We start from the raw sequence: 21,986 nt of genomic DNA, 5'->3' as shown, positions 1-21,986 counted from the left end.
AAGGGAAGAACACGATATTGGAGGTGGAAATCCCCCACCCGGAATCTCAGATACCGGCGAGAAGCCGGGTGAATCGGGATGTGTATGTAGGCCTCCTTGAGGTCCAACGAGCACAGCCAGTCCTTCTCGCCCAGCAGGGGGTACAACACAGGGAGTAAGCATCCTGAACTTTTCTCGGACTAGAAACCTGTTCAGGCCTCTGAGGTCCAGGATTGGGCGCAGGTCCCCCGTCTTCTTGGGGATCAGAAAATACTGGGAATAAAACCCCATATTGAGCTGATCCTGAGGAACCTCCTCGACCGCCCGGAGACGAAGGAGGGCCTGAGCTTCCCACAGAAGAAGGGGAAGTTGCGACCTGGAAGAAGAAAACTGTCTTGGTGGAAGGTCCGGGGGTACGCGACTGAAGTGAAGCGAGTACCCGTCCCGGACAATGGAAAGCACCCAAAGGTCTGTAGTAAGTTTCTCCCACTGAGGATAGAAATGACGGAGATGACCCCTGATGGGAAGGGGGGAAGGCTCCAGAAAAAAGGGAGCCAGCAGGCTCAGACTTGAATTGTCAAAAAGACGGCCCAGCTTTTGCCGGAGCAGGCGGTTGGGCTTTAGGGGTAAACTGCTGCTGCTGCTGGGGTCGCCTCGGAGGCGGGCGAGAAAACACAGGAGTAGATTTCTGCGGGTATCGCCTCAGAGGAATTTTGTATGGTCGAGCCGGAGGAGTTTTCAGTTTGAGCCTCAACAGGGAGACGAAAGACTGCTCATGCTCAGGAAGGCATTTAGTGGCAGCTTTGATGGAGTCAAACAGCTCATTCCCCACACAAGGGAGGTTCGCTAGACGATCCTGGAGGTTGGGGTCCATGTCCACTATCCGGAGCCATGCCAGGCGACGCATGGCGAACGCAAAGGCCGTGACTCTCGAGAACAACTCAAAAGCGTCGTAAGCCGCCTGAAACATATAGAGACAAAGTTGAGAGGAGCAGGCACATCAGACTGAAACGATTGGAGGGCGTCCACACAGAACCTGAGATAGGACGTGAAGGTAAAATTATAATTGAGAACTCGGTTAGCCATCATAGAGTTTGGGTAAAGACGGCGACCGAACTTGTCCATGGTACGCCCTTCCCTGCCCGGAGGGACAGCAGCGTAGACCTTGGAGGGGTTAGACTTCTTTAAGGAAGACTCTACCACCAGGGACTGATGGGAAAGATGCGCATTCTCAAACCCCTGACTGGAACCGTCTGGTAACGGGACACCATCTTGGAAGGAATGGCTGTGACCGCATACGGAGACTCCAGATTCCGGAGAAACGTCTGCCGGAGCACTTGATGCAGAGGCAAACGCAATGCCTCATGGGGCTGATTTGGGGAGCCCCATCTCCGCCAAATATTTCCGAATATACCGGGAGTCGGACTGGAGATCCAGCTGCAGCGCCTTCTCCATGTCCGAAACAAATCGGGTAAAGAAGGAGGCTTTAGAAGAGGAAGGATCTTCAAGAGGCGAGGAAGACCGAGACCTCGGAGCAGCAAAGAAAGAGAGAGACTTCCCTCGAATAATATGCAGGGGCTTCAGAGTCCCGAGATCGGGACACTGAGGATGCCCTGCTGAACTGCCCCAGAGATGTTTAGGAACAGCCCCGTCTGAGACGACTCGGGGAGGATCCTGGTGTCCAAGGCACCACCACCTGAAGCTTTGGAGGAGTCGGCGGGAAAGACAATTCCCCCACGGGTGGCGAAGAAGGGAACCTCGATCTGGAAACCCCCTGCCCCGAAGAAAGGGGCGGGAAAGGAGACATGCGAGAGTTCACACCAAACGCATGTGGGGCAGATGCCCGGATAGGCCCCATGGGCCTTTTGGTCGGGGAGTGGCCCCGCTGAGGCGGGGAAGTCCGTTGCTGTTTAGAAGGTACAAGCCTCGAAGGTAAGGAAGCCCTCGATGGAGGGCCCGCCCGGGCCACCCGGAAAGGCGCATGCCTCGAATCCGGAGAAGAAGAATCGCTCGAAGGCAAGCGGCAAGACGAGCCTGGAGGAACCTCAGAAGAATGTCCAGGCTGGTGTCGGGTAAAGGCCGGGGTCAACTGACCCAGAACTGAGGAAATCTGCGTAGTAAGCATGTCATCGAACATAGGCACCGAGACCAGAGTAGGCTAGGTCTGGGGTGCAGCAGTGCGCTCCTTCGGGGGCGACCTCGAGGAAGAGTATTACTGACGTGAGGAGGCACACTTAGCATGAGGTCTCGAAGAGGCCGAAGAAGTGGGACTCGCATGAGACTCCGAAGGAGGCTTCTTTGCTGGCACACCTGAGGAGGGAAAAGGAGACTTACCCAAGGTCAAGGCAGCAGGTGGAGCCGAGGTCGAGGCCTTCGAGACCAAGGGCAACTTCATCAAGGTAGAGGATTTCGAAGCAGAGGCCCCTACCGGTAGGTCCGAGGTCGAGGCTGTGCCCTCAGTCTCCATAGGGCCAAAGAGTTGGAGGATTTTGGCCACACGCCGATGAAGGGCCCGCGGTTGAAGAGTCGCACAACATGGGCAAGACTCGGCGCAGTGATCAGCACCAAGGCACTCCACACACCAATGATGGGGGGTCGGTGATGGAGATCACCTGGTTGCACTTAGTGCAGTTCTTAAACCCGGACAGAGGCCAGGACATAGGAAAAAATACAGCAGTGGCCCCGCGAGGCCAGGCAGCCTGACATAAACCGGCAGCCCAGTCGAAAAAAAAGATACAAAGGTTAAAAAGGTGGGTTTTTTTTTTTTAAAGAAAGAAAAAGACGCGCTGCACAGCGACTTACCTGAAAATAATAAAGCAAGCCGCGGTGCAAGAGGCACTATGAAATTGCGCAGAGCAAGGGAGCAGGGCTTCTGGCTCCGCGGAAAACTTAGAACTGAGACCATGCTGAGGAGATGCACGCCTGAGTCGGGCGGGAAGGCACACGTGCATATACGGTTTCCCTTCAATAAGTCTGCTTGCAAGAACGTCCGCTAGGGGGCTCCGTTGATGACGTCACCCGCATGTAGAGAATATGCTGCCTGCTTGTCCTGGGATAAGCATATTCTTACATGTGGGACTTCCTAGCTTAACAGTGGGATGGAGGGAGAGTTGGCCTTTAAGAAAATAAGTTTTGTAAGACTGCTTGGCCGAAGTGCCCGTCTCATCTGGAATATAATTCCAGACAGTAATGAGACGTGAACGTGTGAACTGAGATTTCATCAATGGAAGTGGAACGCAAGAATGTAACTGAAGCTGCCATAGCTCAGACTTTATAGCTTTTACATCACCCTCGAACTGCAGCCCAGCCTGAGCCATGTGGAAATAGTTCTCTTGGTTACTGGACAGTCCAGTCTGTTGGGATCAAAGGAGATGAACAGTTGAGGAGATCTTCTGTGAGACCGAGTCCTTTGTAAGTAATAAGCCAATGCTGGTTTACAGTCCAAGGTATGAAGAGCTGTTTCTCCAGGGTGAGAATGAGGCTTTGGAAAGAAAACTAGAAGCACAATTGATTGATTTAAATGAAATTTTGTAACCACTTTTGGCAAGAATTTCAGATGGGTGTGGAGAACTACTTTATCATGGTGGAAAATTGTAAAACTAAACTAAACTAAACCTTAAGTTTATATACCGCATCATCTCCATGGAAGTAGAGCTCGGCACGGTTTACAAGAACTTAAAAATGAGAAAGGGTAGGATAAGGTTTACATAAGTTTATAAATTGAGTGGAAAAGTAAGGGAAAAAGAAATTGCATGTTAGAGAAGAGCCAGGTTTTTAGTTGCTTGCGGAATAAATGGAAGGAGCTCAGGTTCCGTAAAAGGTGGGTCCACCACCAATGCATGAAGCTCACTCACTCGACTTGCAGAAGTGATGGAGATTAAAAATATTACTTTCCAAGTGAGATATTTAAGATGAGAAGACATTGGTTCAAATTGAGATTTCATTAATCTAGTGAGAACTACATTAAGATACCAAACCACTGGAGGCAGTTTAAGAGGATGTTTGATGTTAAAAAGACCTTTCATAAATCTGGAAACAAGAGGATGAACCGCAAGAGATTTATTGTTGACTTGAATATGAAAAACACTGATAGCACTAAGGTGAATTCTGACTGAAATGGTTTTAAGTCCTGAGCTGGATAAGTGTAGAAGGTATTCCAACACTGGAGGAGGATGAAGCATCGTGATGATGAAGATCATACCACGCTGAAAACCATGTCCATTTGTACTGTTGTGTAGAAGATTTTCTGGATGCTTCTAAAATGACTCTGACCAAATAAAAAAGATCAGCTTTTGCTGAAGTCAGGCTGAGAGAACTAAGCTGTGAGGAGCAACGACTGCAGATTGGAATGTAAAAGAGACCCCTGACTGAGTTAGAAGAGATGGAAAGATCTGGAGGGTTATTGGATCTTTGACCTTGAACTGAAGTACAAGGGAGTACCACAGTTGTATGGGCCACCAAGGGGCTATGAGGATCATAGTAGCTGATTCTTGCTTGAGCTTGACCAGTGTTTTGAGAATGAAAGGAATCTGAGGGAACGCAAAATGGAACTTGCCTGTCCAATCAAGGAGGAAGGCATGTGCTTCCAGACGATGAGGAGAGTAACATAGTAGATGACGGCAGATAAAGACCAGAATGATCCATCCAGTCTGTCCAACCTTACCCTCTCTTTAAATTACTGATTTAACTAAAATTTTCCTTCTTAGCCTTTGCGATCGACCATTTGGGCACCCCTGGTATAAGAAATAGGTTTAGTAGTATATCCCCTTTGATAGGAATAAGAAGGCTTGGCTGCCTGTCTTGAATCAAAGGCTTAGTTTTTGTTCTGACCAAAGAATTCCAACTCATTTCATTCAAAGTCACAGGCCTGTGAGCTTGACCTCGGTTCCGGGAAAGATGATGGAAGCAATGGTAAAGGATTCAATCTGCGAACACATAGAAAACAATGGACAACTGAAGGCGAGCCAGCATGGCTTCTGCAAGGGAAGGTCGTGCCTCACGAACTTGCTGCACTTCTTTGAGGGAATAAACAGCCAGATGGATAAGGGGGAATCCATAGACATCATTTACCTTGACTTCCAAAAAGCCTTCGACAAGGTACCTCACGAACGGCTACATAAAAAGCTGTGGAATCACGGGGTGCAAGGGGATATCTACCGATGGATCAAACAGGAAGGAAACAGAGGGTTGGAATAAAAGGCCAATACTCAGACTGGCAATGGGTCACGAGCGGAGTTCCGCAGGGGTCGGTGCTGGGACCTCTACTGTTCAATATATTTATAAACGATCTGGAGACGGGGACAAAATGTGAGGTTATCAAATTTGCTGATGACACCAAACTCTGCAGCAGGGTTAGAAACACGGAAGACTGTGAAGACCTGCAAAGGGACCTAACGAGACTGGAAGACTGGGCAAACAAGTGGCAAATGAGTTTTAACGTACAGAAATGCAAGGTCATGCATGTAGGGAAAAAGAACCCGATGTTCAGCTACAAAATGGGGGGAACACTACTAGGGGTGAGTAACCTTGAAAGGGACCTGGGGGTGATGGTAGACACATCACTGAAACCATCGGCGCAGTGTGCGACAGCCTCAAAGAAAGCAAACAGAATGCTGGGCATCATCAAAAAGGGTATCACAACCAGGACGAAAGAAGTCATCATGCCGCTATATCGCGCAATGGTGCGCCCGCACCTGGAGTACTGTGTGCAGTACTGGGCGCCGTACCACAAGAAGGACATGGCGGTACTCGAGGGAGTGCAGAAGAGGGCGACTAAACTGATAAAAGGTATGGAAAATTTTTCATACGCTGAAAGGTTAAAAATGCTGGGTCTGTTCTCCCTGGAGAAGAGGAGACTTAGAGGGGACATGATAGAAACCTTCAAAATCCTAAAGGGCATAGAGAAAGTAAATAAGGACAGATTCTTCAAACTGTGGGGAGCCACAAACACTAGGGGTCACTCGAAGAAATTGAAAGGGGACAGGTTTAGAACAAATGCTAGGAAGTTCTTTTTTACCCAGAGGGTGGTGGACACATGGAACGCACTTCCAGAGGATGTGATAGGCCAGAACTCTGTACAAGTGTTCAAGGAGGGTTTGGATAGGTTCCTGGAGGATAAGGGGATAGAGGGGTACAGATAGAACTTGAGGAAGGTTGTAGAGGTGTTCAGAAACCACTTCACAGGTCGTGGACCTGATGGGCCGCCGCGGGTGCGGACCGCTGGGCGAGATGGACCTCTGGTCTGACCCAGTGGAGGCAACTTCTTATGTTCTTATGTGTAGCTCCCTCAATGGAATCACCAAAAAGCTCATCTCCTAAGCATGGAATATTGCCTAATCTGTCCAGAAGATTAATGTCCATATCAGAAATTCTTAGCCAAGTTATTGTGGAATCCACCGTTCTAGGATTCAAAAGCAAATTAGATGCACATCTCCTTATGAGAGGCATAGAGGTATATGGGTGACTAAAACTACACCAGATGTACACCTGACTGGGCCTCTGCGTGTGCAGATCACCGGACTCGATGGATCGTAGGTCTGATCCGGAGATGGCAGTTCTTATGTTCTAAGTTAGACATAGCCGATGCTCTAGAATGACCTTGCTATATACTGTTTAGACCAGGGCTGCCCAAGTCCGGTCCTCGAGATCTTTGGAAGTTTTTTGGCCGATGATGAGGGTGGAGGAGGATTGAGCATTTCTTGCTCTGCCGTGATATACCTGAGGTTTTTTCTTCCATTGTGGATAGTGCTCCCATATTAAAGTGGAGTATTTCTATTTATTGTTACATGATTTATATACATAAAACTGTAAAAAACATAATTAGACAAAAACAAATAATCCTCAGGAAACATATCCATAAAATAATACCAAAAACGTGTTTAAAGAGTCATAAGTGATTCTGCAATCAACACTAAAAAAGTATTGATTATGTTCTATTTCTTTTGTTCTTAAATTCTTTATTCATTTTTGCATATTACAAGTGTATTAGATAAAATCATATGAACTTATAAATACACTTGATTAACTCTCATATAACACATTAAATATAACATATCATCACATATTTATATTCTAATATCTTGAATATTATGTATTACACCTGATATCTGAACAATTATTATTAAATAGAAACCCTCCCATCCCCTACCGTGATTATGTTCTATTTCATTAAAAAATAGTTAATCAGGGCGTGGCTTGGGAGTGCACGAGGATGGTCGGGTAGGGCAGAGGCTCTGTACATACAGACATTAATGACATAAAATACTGAAATAAAATTTTCATTTTAACTGAAGAAACGAAGGAAAATACAACGTGATGGCTTCAGGAAAACAAAACAAGTCTGAAATGGGGATTTCTAATACTGGCAGTGTTAAGAGATCTAAGCCAGAGCCGGCAACACCCTCAAAGTGTCCGTTGTCAAGAGAGAAAAGTGACATTGATTTCTGGAAAGAAATACAAGAGATAAAAGAAATTCTTCTAAAAAACGCCAAAAAGCTGGATGAAATACAGGAAGAAGTAATGACTTTAAATAAAAGAACAGAAGTGCTGGAGATTAAAACAACAAAAATGGAAATGAGAATGGACAGTTTTGAAGCAGAAAAAAGGCAATATAAACTGGACAGAGAAATAATCTTTACACTCACCAGGGAAGTTGAGGATTGCCAGAATCGCATGAGACAGAGTAATTTGAGACTTTTGGGCGTACCGGAAGGGGTGGAGAAAAATAATCCGGTTTCATTTGTGGAAAATTTTTTGATGAAAGTCCTGCCCCTCAAATCCAATTACCCGATAGAAGTTGAACGTGCACATCGCATACCAGTGAAAAGACTGGATACTTTAAAAGGTCCTCGCCCTATAATTTTCAAGTTGCTAAGACACCAGCAAGTTTTAGAGGTGTTAAGAATGGCTAAAGAACATGCAAATTTAAAATGTCAGGATGCCAAAGTTCACATCGTTCCTGATTTCGCTAAAACAACGGCAGATAAAAGGAAAAAATTTCTAGACATGAGGCCGAAGTTAAGAGAAATCGGAGCTAGATTTGGTTTGATATACCCTGCGATTATGAAAATAACTATTGACAACAAAACTATGAGCTTTGATGAACCTGTGAAGTTGGAAATGTTTTTAAATCAAAAGGAGCAGCCGATGTCAATTTAATTTGACTTATTCACTTCCTGGAGTTGGAGTTGATTCTTCTTGGTTTTTATTTGATTTTATTTGTTATTCATCTTTAATATATTTGAGAATCTGCTAACTGACAGTTTGGCTCTGTTTATTTTGAATGGACACTGTGAAATGGAATGTTGATGAAAAAGGCAGTTTGTTTCTCTGTGAGCCTTTAATATCTCTTTCTCAAAGGATGACTTTTAAAGTTGAAATGATTTGTTCCTTTGATGTTACATATCTTAATAAGATATTAGAATCTCTGATATATGTTATTGCAATATATTCATGAAGATAAGATATTAATATACAGAGCTTATAGTGGCAGATTTAGATCATAGGTTATGATGAGTTAATGGAGGTTTTGATAAAAATTCAGTACAAAAGATTTCAGTTAGCAAAGATTTTCAAGGGACTCTAGTTTAAGGTTTAGTAGGATTCTTTGAGAATATTTAAAGGGAATATATGTATTTAAAAATAAATAATAACAATAATTAAAAAAAAAAAAAAAAGGAAAATATATTATTAATGCTTAATTTTCATTTATAGGTTTCTTACAAGTCTGATACTTTTAGCAGACAGAGTTTTACATTCTTTTTTATCATTTATAATGTGAGTGGAAGATCTTTATTTAGTTTCTTATTTTGATATTTTAATATTTTGAGAATATTACATAAATTATTTATAAAAATACATATGATTATTACATACAATATTGTTTTATAATTGAAGTCTGTATAGAGCTTTTAGTTTAGCTTTACTTGGTCTTGTATGTGCAGTTCCAGGTTTTATCAGCCAATATTAAGGGTGGGAGAGGGAGGGATGGGAGGGGGGTTAAAGGGATTTGATAATTGGGGTAGAGATGTTGGATTGGGAGATATAAATGAAGGTGGTGTTTATTCATTTCAAATGATTTCAGTTTTTTGTTCAGATATAATAATTGGAAGAACTTTTGTAAAAATTATTTGGATTGATGGAGATTAAAATTTTTTCACTCAATGTTAATGGCCTTAATCACCCAGTAAAGAGAAAAAAAATGTTAGCATTTTTAAAAAGGCAACAGGCTGATGTGTATTATATTCAAGAGACACATTTATCAGTGGTTGAATCCAAAAAGCTAGAAGATAATTGGGTGAAACACTGTTTTTTCGCTCCCGCAATAGGGAAAAAGGCAGGAGTGGCTATATTAGTGAACACAAAATGTTTAGCTTCATTTAAAATGATAGATTTTGATCCTTTAGGGAGATGGATACGAGCGGAAATGAGAATGGGAAATAATACTTTGACTTTATTAAATATCTATGCCCCGAACTCGAATCAAAATGATTTTTTTATTAATATACAAAAATTAATACTCCCACTGGCTGCTTCTAATTTAATAGTAGCTGGAGATTTTAATGCTGTTATGGATCCTTTTTTGGATAAAAAACCAAGCAAAAATATAAAATCATTAGGGTTAGATAATTTGGTGAATACTTGTAATTTGAAAGATATATGGCGTATTCTTCATTTTAATGATCAGGAGTTCTCTTTTTGCTCACCAGTTCATAAATCTTTTTCAAGAATTGATTACATATTGGTATCAAATTCCATAGTGCAACAAGTGACACAAGCTTCCATTGATCCAATTATTTTGTCTGATCATGGAGGAGTGTGGATTACACTTACACTAGATAATAATGAATACAATAGATCATTATGGAGGTTTGATAATACATTGGTTTCAGATTCAACTTTTCTTGAAGAAATTAAGTTAAAAATTTTGGAATTTTTCCAAATAAATACCTCAGCAGATATTAATGCGGAAATCTTATGGGATGCATTTAAAGCTACTATAAGAGGTAATATTATTTCTTATTCTGCGTATATTAAAAAACAACTTATTAAACAATTTTCAGATTTGGAAAAAGAAATTAAATTGCTGGAATCCAAATTAATAGATGATTGGAATCACGAAAATTTGCAAACTTTATTAAAGGCTAAAGGCAAATATAATGAAATTTCTTCAAAAATGGCAAGGAAAGATTTGTTTTCTCTGCAAACCTTGTATTATGGAAAATCTAATAAGGCAGGAAGTTTACTTGCAAATTATCTTAAAGCAAAAAAGAGAAGAATAAAAATAAGTGCAATAAAAGATGAGAAAGGAAATATGCATAATCAAACTAATAACATTTTAAATCAATTTTTGGCTTTTTACAAAGAGTTGTATTCTTCCGAGTCTTCTATTGATAAAGTTCAAAAAGGTATGGAATTTTTAAATCTTCTTGAGGGTCCAAAGCTTCCTGATCATATAAAAAGAAGTTTAGAAGAACCTATATCATTAAAAGAATTAGAAACAGCATTGAAGTCTCTTAGAGTTGGATCCGCTCCAGGTGGGGATGGTTTTACTGTGGAATTCTATAAAACATTTCAAAATTCTTTATTACCCTATTTACTAAATTTATATCAGTTTCAACTTAATAAAGGTTGTATTAAAAGTACTATGGCAGAATCTATGGTGATTGTTTTGCCAAAGCCAAATAAAGATCCCACTATGGTTTCAAATTACAGGCCAATATCATTAATTAATGTTGATGGAAAATTAATGGCTAAAACACTGGCATTAAGATTGGCAAAGGCTCTTCCTTACATAATTGATGTACATCAAACAGGTTTCATTGCTAACAAACATTCTTCTAACAATACAAGATTGACATTTCATACATTAAATTTAACTAAAATGATGAATGAACCAGCTTTTGCTCTTTCATTAGATGCAGAAAAAGCTTTTGATAGGGTAGAATGGTCATTCATGTATCAGACTTTGGATTGGTTTGGTGTGGGTCCTGGTTTTGTTCAAATGATTAAAACTTTGTATAGCTCCCCTATGGCAAGATTATACATTAATAATAATTTATCTGAGAGTTTTAAATTACATAGAGGAGTTAGACAAGGATGTCCATTATCTCCTTTGCTGTTTGATATTGTTTTAGAACCCTTATTGATAGCTATTAATCAGACAAGGGGGATACAGGGTATTCCCTTGAAAGAATGGGAATACAAATTATCTGCTTATGCGGATGATATTTTATTATATTTGCGCAATCCAGGTTCATCTATACCATGTTTGTTAGAATTGATTGAAAGATTTGGAATGTTTTCAGGATATAAAATCAATTGGAATAAATCTGAAATTCTTTCGCTTAATGTGCATTGCATAAAATCTATGTTTGATTCATTTCCTTTTGTATGGAAAGAGGATGGATTAAAATATTTAGGAATTTGGATTAAAAATTCAATAGAAGATACAGTAAAAGAAAATGAAAAACTTTTATTAAAAAAGGTTTCGGAATTATGTGAACAATGGAACCCATTACATATATCTTGGTGGGGAAGAGTTCAAACCATAAAAATGATGATATTGCCTGTGGTTTGCTATCAAATGTGTATGATTCCGGTATTTTTTCAGAACTCTTTTTATAAAAAATTGAATGCAATAATTATTAAGTTTGTTTGGCTTGGCAAAACACCTAGAATTGCTTTGGTATCTTTACAGAAATCAATTAAGGAGGGTGGGGTAAATTTCCCAAATTTCTATAGGTATCATCAGGCCTATATTTTACGTCAAGGTATGTATTGGGTCCTCCCAGATCTCATTGAATACACTCCAGATTGGTTATACTTGGAATGGCGACTCCTGTCTCCTTTACATCTTTGTCACATTCTCAGTATCAAGATGCCCAGATTGTATAAAGAAAATAAACTTTTATTAGATACATGGAAAACTCTAAGATATGTAAGTAATTTAACTGAAATTCCTATTAGTAAATCGACAAATCAATCTATATGGCTAAACTCCAAGATTCAGATTGGCGGAACTAAGATTGTCTGGAGGCATTGGTTAAATGCAGGAATACGAACTTTAAATGATGTTATTTCAAATGGAAAAATGCTTGAGTTTACACAATTGCAAAATAAATTTGGACTGAATAAATCACAATTTTATAAATGGTTGCAATTGAAGCAGGCCATTCAGGCAGGGTTCCCTGAATGGAAAACTTTAAATTTTCAATACAGCATGGAATTTTTATGCTTCCAGGCAGATTTTCTGGGTCACCAGGCCACACAGTGGTATAAAGTTATTAGTGAATTGGTTAATAAAAAACCTAAAAATGGTCTTAGGGATATTTGGAGCATTGAGATTAATCATCAAATTTTGGCATCTCAATGGCCACAAATTTGGTCTTGGAGAATAAGATGTACACTGTCAGCATCTATGAGACAAACTTGGTTTTTTCTTTTGCATAGAGCATTTTGGACCCCTGTTAGATTACAAAAATTAAATAGTTCAATGTCTAATAGATGCTGGCATTGTAAGCTTGAAGTAGGGACTTTGGATCATCTTTTATTTTTCTGTCCCTATATATTACCCTTTTGGAATTCGATCTGGGATCAAATAAATTCTTTATTAGATAATCCTGTAGCATTAACTTATGATACTGTGATATTTGGCATATCTATGAGGAAAAAGAGTCAGATATCGGCAAGTAATAACAAACTTTTATTGATTATGACAGGAGTTGCCATGCAACATATTACTACAAATTGGAAAGATCACACAAGACTTAATTTTAATTTCTGGTGGAATTCACTATGTCACATATATAGAATGGAACGTTCAATAGCAATACAAAATGGAAATTATAAAAGGTTTAATGAAATATGGGGGCCATTGACATTGTTTTGTAATGAATAAACACCATTTTATTAACATTATTTATGATTGGAAGGGAAAGGGGAGGGTTTATATAAATGAAAAAAAATAAATAAATAAAAATGTAAAAAAAAGAAATATGACAAAGATTGATTCAATTAAATAATTGTATGGAAAGGGAGGGGGGAAGAAGGGTTTAGATATATATACCTTTGTTATGATCTTGATAAATTTATCAAGTGATGTTAGTAAATCTATGTATTACTTATATTGTACACTTGTTGAAAGTTTAAAAATGAATAAAGAATTATAAAAAAAAAAAAAATAGTTAATCAGCAAAGCTAAAGCATGCTGGGTATAATATTATTAGCTGTTTTTTTTTTTTTACAAAGGAAAATTTATGGCTGCCTATTGTCAATTATGCTGTATGAAAGAAACTATGCTGTATGAAAGCAAATACTTACTTACCTTCTAGAGCACAGTTCTTCAACCGCCGGTCCGCGGACCGGTGTCGGTCCGCAAAAAAATCTTGCCGGTCCGCGAAGGATTCGGTCCCCGCCGCAACAAAAGGCCGGCGTCAGCTGACTTGCAACTTCCTGTTGCCTGGGACTCCTGCCTTCGCCGGGACTCCTTCCTTCCACCGCGTATGTCTCCTGCCTTGTCTCCGCACCTCCAGACCAGCAGCGGCAGCTCTGTATGCTTTTAACTTCGGCACAGAGCTACCCCTAAGCAGTAGTTCAGCGCGGTTTCATGAGGCAGCCTTGGGGCCTTTGCTAGGCCGGCCCGCTTCGATGATGCGATGTGGGCCGGCCTAGCAAAGGCCCCGAGGCTACCTCATGAAACCGCGCTGAACTACTGCTTAGGGACAGCTCTGTGCCGAAGTTAAAAGTACACAGAGCTGCCGCTGTTGGTCTGGACTCTTGGGCCGCTGAAGGAGGGCAAAGAGCAGCTGTCCTGGAGGTTTCCCTTCCTCTCGCCTTTGCAGGTCCCTTTTTTCCACCTTTTTTTTTTTTCTTCTTCGAACGGCAACGGACCCCAGCATCGACATCAATCTAGCAAGTTCCACTGTTCCTTGCAAGCGGTTCTACTCGGCCAAAGCTTCCCCTCTGACATGAGCCACCCTCAGGGGAAAGAAAGTGACCTGCAAAGGTGAGGGAAAGGGGGGCAGATAATGGAAGTTGGAGGGGGGGAGAGAGAAGGGGCAGATGATGGAAGTGAGAAGAAGGGAGAGAGAGCAGAAGGCAGATGGATGTCAATTGAGAGGGGGAGAGCAGATGCTGAATGGAAGTGGGGAAAGAACACATACTGGATGGAAGGAGGAGATAAATAAAGGGGGAAGAAAATAGTAAGATAATGGAGGGGTGAGGGAAAGGGGTGACAAGCTGTGGGTAGACAGTGAAAAGAGGGAAACAGGACTAAATAGCAAGAAAGAATTTAATTTAGATGGAGGCAGAAAATAGAGAAGGAAGAACAGAGAAGAAAAGGGAAGAGAGAGCAGAGAACGATATCAGATCTGAGTGGAGGAAATGAGAAGAGAGAGATGCTAAAAACCACAGGGGGGAGGGAAGGACTGAGATGCCAGACCATGAGGGGAACAGAAGGAAGATGATGGATGCCAGACCAAATTGAGGGGGGGGCAGGAGGAGAGATGGAAGGGGCAGATGCTGGACTGAAGAGACAGAGAAGGTTATCATGCCACTGTACCGGGCTATGGTACGCCCTCAACTGGAGTACTGTGTCCAGCACTGGTCACCGTACATGAAGAAGGACACGGTACTACTCGAAAGGGTCCAGAGAAGAGCGACTAAGATGGTTAAGGGGTTGGAGGAGCTGCCGTACAGCGAAAGATTAGAAACTGGGCCTCTTCTCCCTCGAACAGAGGAGATTAAAATGGGCCATGATCGAAACATTCAAGATACTGAAGGGAATAGACTTAGTAGAGATAAACACTATTCACCCTCTCCCAAGGTAGGGAGAACGAGAGGGCACTCTCTAAAGTTGAAAGGGGGTAGATTCCGTACAAACATAAGGAAGTTCTTCTTCACCCAGAGAGTGGTAGAAAGCTGGAACGCTCTTCCAGAGGCTGTTATAGGGGAAAACACCCTCCAAGGATTCAAGACAAAGTTAGACAAGTTCCTGCTGAACAAGAACGTGCGCTGGAGGGCTAGTCTCAGTTAGGGTGCTGGTCTTAGACCAGAGGGCCGCCGCGTGAGCAGACTGTTTGGCATGATGGACCACTGGTCTGACCCAGCAGTGGCAATTCTTATGTTCTTAGGGCAGATGCTGGATGGAAGAGAGTGAAAAGGCAATGAAAGCAGAAACCAGAGACAACAAAAGGTAGAAAAAAATAATTTTATTTCTATCTTGTGATTCAAATATATCAGATTTGAAGTATGTATCTTGCTAGACATAACTGGGGAGTGCAAAGCCCAGACACTGCTTCTTTAGCTTCCAGCTGGCTTAGGGCTCTCTCTGACCAGGGGGCAGTTGCCCTAGTTCCAATCCCCTAACACCATTCCTGTCATGTGTGACTGTGTTATTCTGTTACATGATATTTGTGTAGCATTCTGTAATATTTTAGCTTATTCATTTTTCTAGTAGAGGGGATATATGTGAAGGGGAGGGGAGACAGGGTTTTGTTGATCTTTGCCCTGTATTATTTGTATTTATAAAATGACAATTGTATAGAATATTGTTTCTTTTTATACTTTAATAAAATATGTTCAATATAAAATCATAACTATTTGAGGCTTGTGCAGATGGGATCAGATGGTTTGTGGGACCGAGCTCGCGGGGATGGGGCGGCGATGGTTTAAAAAAAAAATTTCAGTCTTAGTAGTTTGCCGGTCCAAGAAATAATTATTTTATTTCCGCCGGTCCACAGGTGTAAAAAGGTTGAAGAACACTGTTCTAGAGAGCCCCCAAAATTAATAAGCACATTAATTTAATATCTACAGTAGACTCTCAGTTAACCAGCACCCATTGGAATTGATAGATGCTGGATAAATGTAGTTTCTGGTTGCTTGAGAGTTACTATTAAAAATAGGCCTAATACTATACCTTACGTTTGTATACGCATCATCTCCATAAAGATAGAGCTCGGCACGGTTTACAGGTAAATTCAATAAATGAGGGAAGGACATAAGAATTTAGAGGTTATGAAGAGGATAGCTAGCTTTACATTTCAAATAGATAGCTTTGCGTTTTGGAGAAAAGCCAGGTTTTCAGATGCTTTCAGAATAATTGGAATGAGCCTAGGTTCTGCAGCGGGGCAGGGAGGTTATTCCAAATACTATACCTATACCCTATACTATGCCATACCATAAACTGTTCCAAACAAACTACTGGACATGTGGTAGGCAAAGTGTGGGCGTACTCAAGTGTGGCGTGTCAAGTTTACACTTAAATTTCTACCAGAAATCAATTTTATTTTAAGTATTACAGTATTTATGGTTTTTTTCTGGTTGCTTGAGAGTTCTGGTTAACAGAGAGTCTACTGTATATAGGATCTAATAATCATTTCATTCTACTCTTAACCACTTCTGATATTGAGTCCAATATTGCTTTGAAAATTAATTAGCTAAAAAAGGAATAAAACATTTTTATTCTCATAAAGACAACAGCATACCTTCTTCATTGACAGCTGACTAAAGACAGTGTAGTACTTGTGCAAACGCAGTTTCCTGAGCCACTCCAAAATTTCTTGCTGTTCCTGTGTTTGAGGACTCTGAAGACTGGAAGTCATTAGTATGGCAGGTGGTGTGTCCATCTGGGGACGGCAGGGCAGGGAAGAGCTGGAACTCCCTGAATGAGGGCAGGGAACCAAAGCACCAGAATGATGTGGGGTGCTTATCTGAGAAGACTGAATGCTAGCCACTCCACATATAGGCCTAAAAAAAAAAAAATATGGAACAAAAACAAGCCTGTATGAATCTCAAACTATTTTCTGTGGATTTAATGTGTTAATTTGTACAATACCCATACTGTAGGCAAAATAAATCATTTGGACTTTTCTTACTGGCTGTGAAATAGAAGTTTCCTTTATTACAAGAAAGGAGGGCAAGGCTAAGCATAAAATACATTATATTAGTTCAATAAAAAAAAAGGTGATCACCTTTTTTTCTTCTATATTTTTGTTTTATTATTATTGTTCAAGGTATTACCTTGAAAAATAGACTAACAGGGTCACCACACCATTTAACTCAAAACCAAATATGAATTTAAATACCAATGAGGATCAACACTTATATAGAAAACTAATAAATTTCCTTTTTAGTTTAAATTGTCCAGGCTAGAAACCAAATTTCACTGTTGCAAGATCAGGTGCTGAGGTCCTCTGATACTGTGATCATCCTGTGATCACTCTTCTGCAGTAGCAAACTTCTCCGACTGTAGCATATTTGAAAAGAACAGTTGAGAGTGGCGAATCAATTTATTTTTTAAACAAATGCAGTGTTCTCCCTATGGCCTTTTAGCCGGGCGCTCCACCCAGCTAATTTAGATGACCGCCTGGCTATCATCTGATGTGAATTCTGTTGCTGCCGCGGCTGCTCAACATTAAAAAAACCCCAAAAAAACGGCTTGGAAAACTTATGCTCCAGGGCTCTAAGTGTGTGCGCCAGCTTCCCTTCTCTTCCCTCCGAAACCGGAAGTTATGTCCGGTGGGAGGTGAGAAGAGAAAAGAAGGGAAGCCAGCACGCACATGTTAAGAGCCTCGGAGCATGCGTTCACTACGGGCTAAGGCGGGAGACAGGTCAGTGAAGCTTACAATTTGCTGTTCTTGCTGCCAGGTCCTGCCTACTTTCTGTTTCCGTGAAGGCAGGACCCGGCAGCATTTCTCCCAATAGGTCGATCGCGATCTTGGGCCGATCAGCCTTCCTCTCCCCGACGTCAATTCTGCCATCAGAGAGGAAGTTCTGGCCAGCCAATCGCTGCCTGGCTGGGCCGGAACTTCCTCTCCGACGGCAGAATTGACGTCAGGTAGAGGAATGCTGGTCGGCCCGAAGCAGGGAGAGCTTGGGGCGGCTTTGAGGCCTGTTACTCGATGGCGCCGGCGGCTTGGGGGCCTGTTCTTCGATGGCAGCGGCAGTGGCTTGGGGGAGGACAGGGAGAAAGAAAGAAAGTAAGAGGGCAGGTAGGGAGACAGAAGGAAAGAAGAGAAACAGAAAAAAAGAAAAAAAGAAAGGGGGCATGAAGAGAGAAAGAAAGAAAGGGCAGGGAGAGAGGAAGAAAAAGTTGAGGGAGGGAATGAGGTCTGGAGGAGAGGAAGCATACAGGCTGAAAAAAGGGAAGAAAGATTGGATGCACAGTCAGAAGAAGAAAGTGCAACCAGAGACTCATGAAAATCACCAGGCAACAAGGTAGGGAAAATGATTTTATTTTAAATTTAGTGATCAAAATGTGTTTGAATTTATATCTGCTGTCTATATTTTACACTATGGTCCCCTTTTACTAAACCGCAATAGCGGTTTTTAGCGCAGGGAGCCTATGAGCGTCGAGAGCAGCACTGGGCATTCAGCGCAGCTTCCTGCGCTAAAAACTGCTATTTGTGGTTTAGTAAAAAGGGAGGGGGGTATTTGTCTATTTTTGTATGGTTGTTACTGAGGTGACAGTGCATAGTCATCTGCTTTGACCTCTGAAAAAAACCCAATAGGAATGATAATTAACATTTTCTATACGTACAGTGTGCTTTGTGTTTTTTTTTTTAATTTTATTGTTGGTAGATCATTTTGACTTGGTCATTTTAAAAGCAGCTCGCAAGCCCAAAAAGTGTGGGCACCCCTGCTCTAGAACATCGCTCCTTAGTTTTATCAAGTGGTGCAGTGAGGGGCCAGCACTTTACATCTTATCACCTCATTCTTTCTTTTTTCTCCTCATGTACAGCATGGTTCTTTATTTTTCTCCTCATGTACAGCATGATTCTTTATTCTAAGCAGCTCTGTCACTAACAGTAGTACGGGTGCCTTATGCTACTTTCACTACCACTTGCAGTCAGGTTCGGCATTTTATCATGGTTTTGGTTTTTTATTTAGTTTTTCACCAGTATTTTCATTTATTTATTAAAGCAGCCTTTTTTAACAGCCCGATGCCCCTCCCCTATCAGTGTGCATCCAATCCACTGCCGACACTTTTTTGGTGCCTCTTTCAACGGATCAAATATAGCCCCACTGTCACGTGTTCACATTTATTCTGCGTACGAGTTTATCTCATCAGTGCAGAGACCTTTTCGGTAAGTCCATTTTACTCTCCTTTTTTTACTTTCCTGAGTGCTGTGGTTTTATTCTTTGGTTTTAATAGAAACTCATTTGAACAATAATTTAGATCTTTCCCAGATTTCACTTTTCATCTACCCAGTCAGCTTGTCTTTGAGCTACTATCGGCTTATGTTTTCACGATACACTGTTCATTTCCCATGTTTACTTTTGCCCTGTTTAGGTCTATATAGTCTAGGCATACTGTTTGTAAACAGCCATCATTTTAAGTATGTATATGCCCTATTTTAAGGGGGGGGGGTAAGTTCTTTTAGTATGTTATTTCATTAATTCTGAGTTCGGTGTTACAACATGTTGTTCTTGGTTTTTTAGTTTACACATTATTTATTCTTTTCTATGACATGTTTGCATCGCAATTTTACTCAAAAGTTTAAATAGGTATCCATATTTCCATTCAAGTTTCATCACTGTGCTCTGGTTTTAGCTCCAGTATTTATCACTTCCGTCCACCAGGTCTGGCTATCCGTTACCGTCTCATATTTTAAAGACTCACTCATTATAATTAGCAGTGATCCACACGTCTCTTCATAATGGACATGTCCGATTTTAGCATTTGAATTTTAGTACTACGGGTTTGGTCTTTTCTGGTTTCCTTTCTTTAGTCTGCTTTTTGTCTGGAGTCTTTTGAGTTTAGAATTACATTTTATGACATATTTTTGTGGTTATAATTGTATGACATGTCTAAATTGGTCAAGTTATCCATTCTTTATATTATTTTTTGTCCCCTCATACAGTGGCAGACCGCCCCGGGGCCAGCCCTAGGGGGGGTACACAGCTGGCTGGATCCAGAACCTTCTGAGCTGCTCTAAATGGCACCTGCACATCAGCGCAGCTGCTGAGTCGGCAGCCGCACTGAAGTGCAGGAAGGTCCCGTGATGACTGCATTTGCCGCCTCTGCCTCCGGAAGATGTAAGTGACGTTGGAAGTGGTGGACCGGCAGCTGCAGTCATTGCGGAACCTTGCCGTAACTCCCTGTGTCTGCCAGCCCACCCCCTCCAATGTCACTTACATCTTCCAAAGGCATAGGCAACAGAAGCAGTCATCATGGGACCTTGCTGGTTTGGAGGGAGAGAGGAGCATAGAAGGGGGGTGGAGGGAGAAAAAGGGGGTCAGGGTGGTATGGAAGGGTGGGGAAGGGAGAGAAAGGGGGGGAGATGCTGATGGAATTGGTGTGCAGGGAAAGGAGAGTGAGACATAAGGGGGAAGGATACTGGATGGAATTGGGTTGGAGGGAAAGAAAGGGGACAGATGCTGATGGAAGTGGGGGGGAAAGGATTGGAGAGAGTGAAATGCCAGACCATGGGGGTGTGGGAGAGGGAAGGGAAGAAGAGGAGAGAGATGCCAGACCATTGGAGGAGTGAAGGGAAGATGATGGATGCCAGATTAATAGGGGTGAAGGGAGAGATGGAAGGGGAATACAAGGAGAGAAGATGCCATATAGAAGGGGCAGAGAGAAGGTAGACAGTGGATGAAAGGAAGAGAGTGACAAGACTATGAGGAAAGCAGAAACCAGAGAAGACAATGTAAATGTAAAAAAAAATTATTTTTATTTATTTTTTTGCTTTAGGGGAGATGCATCGCTGTTTCTTTGGTGTTGCATTGTATGCAGAGTCCAGCTTCTTGGTGGTTCAATTTAACCTTTGTCTACGTTTTTCTGTTTTATCCCCCTTTTTACAAAACTGTAGAGCATTTATTTAGCACCGGCCATGGTGGTATTTGCTCAGAATTCTATGAGAGTCTGAGCTGTTACCACTATGGCTAAAAACCACATTACAGTTTTGTAAAAGGGAGAGGGGTTAATTTGTGATTACATATTCCATACTAGGCGAAGGTGTTTTCTGTGTTCTGTGTGTTTGAAAGAAATGGTTTTCAGTTAGGATTGACTGTGTAGGATTGATCTGTACTAGTCTGGCTTGTTTAGTAATGGGTATATTGATGTACTGCTCACTGCAATATGTAAGACGCTGCCTTTTCCTAGGTACACTCTTGTGTGATGTGTGGATTGTTACTAAAAATCATGTTTTTCATACAGATGGTGGGGGGTGTAAAAAAAATGATGGGCCTCGGGTGTCACATATGCTAGGTACGCCACTGCTTTCATAGTTTATATCTAATCCACAAGCCTGCTTTTAGGACCTACAGGGTATGTATCCCTCTGATTCATGACAATGTTATCTTAACCATCCCTCTGATTCATGACAATGTTATCTTAACCATTCTTTTTATTATACAACTGCCCAGATAAGCATCATTCTTTGACGTGATTGGACCTTGAAAACTAACGGCATGAGTGTTCTCCCCAGAAATTTTTTCCAGCCATGAAAAACATTTGCTGCATTTAGTGTGCCACAAAAAACATTTGCTCCGTTTAGTGTGCCGGAGTTGAAAAAAGTTTGAGAGACGCTGCTCTATACCATTTGAAAGAGGGCAAATATCTAATTATTCACTTCTAGAATTGGATACTTCTTAAATTTAATAAAAATATTATGGAACAAGTGTCAAACCTTAAGAAAGGCAGTCATATTGAGCATTGGAAAATAACTAATAATAATTAACTAATATAAATAGTACACATTTAGGGCTCCTTTTACTAAGCTGCGATAGCGGTTTTACCGTGCGCTTAGCTCACGCAGAATTGCCGCACACGCTAGACACTAACGCCAGCATTAAGCTGGCGTTAGTTCTAGCCGTGTAGCGCGGCAATTCTGCACGTGCTAAAAACGCTATTGCAGCTTAGTAAAAGGAGCCCTTAATTTTCACCACCACCAAATTTCCCCGTCCCGCCCCGCCCCACCCGGCTACTTTTTCATGCCACCCGGCTGGAAAAAATTTCTGGGGAGAACACTGAAATGTATTTTTTTAAACTAGGTGGCAGGATC

At 41.5% G+C, this 21,986-nt stretch overlaps 1 protein-coding gene across 4 annotated transcripts in view; it reads right to left on the bottom strand.

Moving 5' to 3' along the window:
* Window positions 1-21,986, bottom strand: part of ZCCHC14 (zinc finger CCHC-type containing 14) — a 215,938-nt gene that overhangs the window by 82,851 nt on the left and 111,101 nt on the right. For all 4 annotated transcript variants that reach the window (XM_033941595.1, XM_033941594.1, XM_033941597.1 and 1 more), the window contains exon 8: window positions 16,464-16,725. In XM_033941595.1, the coding sequence (XP_033797486.1) occupies window positions 16,464-16,725 (262 nt within the window). The remainder of the gene's footprint in view (window positions 1-16,463; window positions 16,726-21,986) is intronic.

The sequence above is a fragment of the Geotrypetes seraphini genome, chromosome 4 (genome assembly GCF_902459505.1).
Source record: "Geotrypetes seraphini chromosome 4, aGeoSer1.1, whole genome shotgun sequence".
NCBI lineage: Eukaryota > Metazoa > Chordata > Amphibia > Gymnophiona > Dermophiidae > Geotrypetes > Geotrypetes seraphini.
This window is presented reverse-complemented; position numbering and strand designations above follow the sequence as displayed.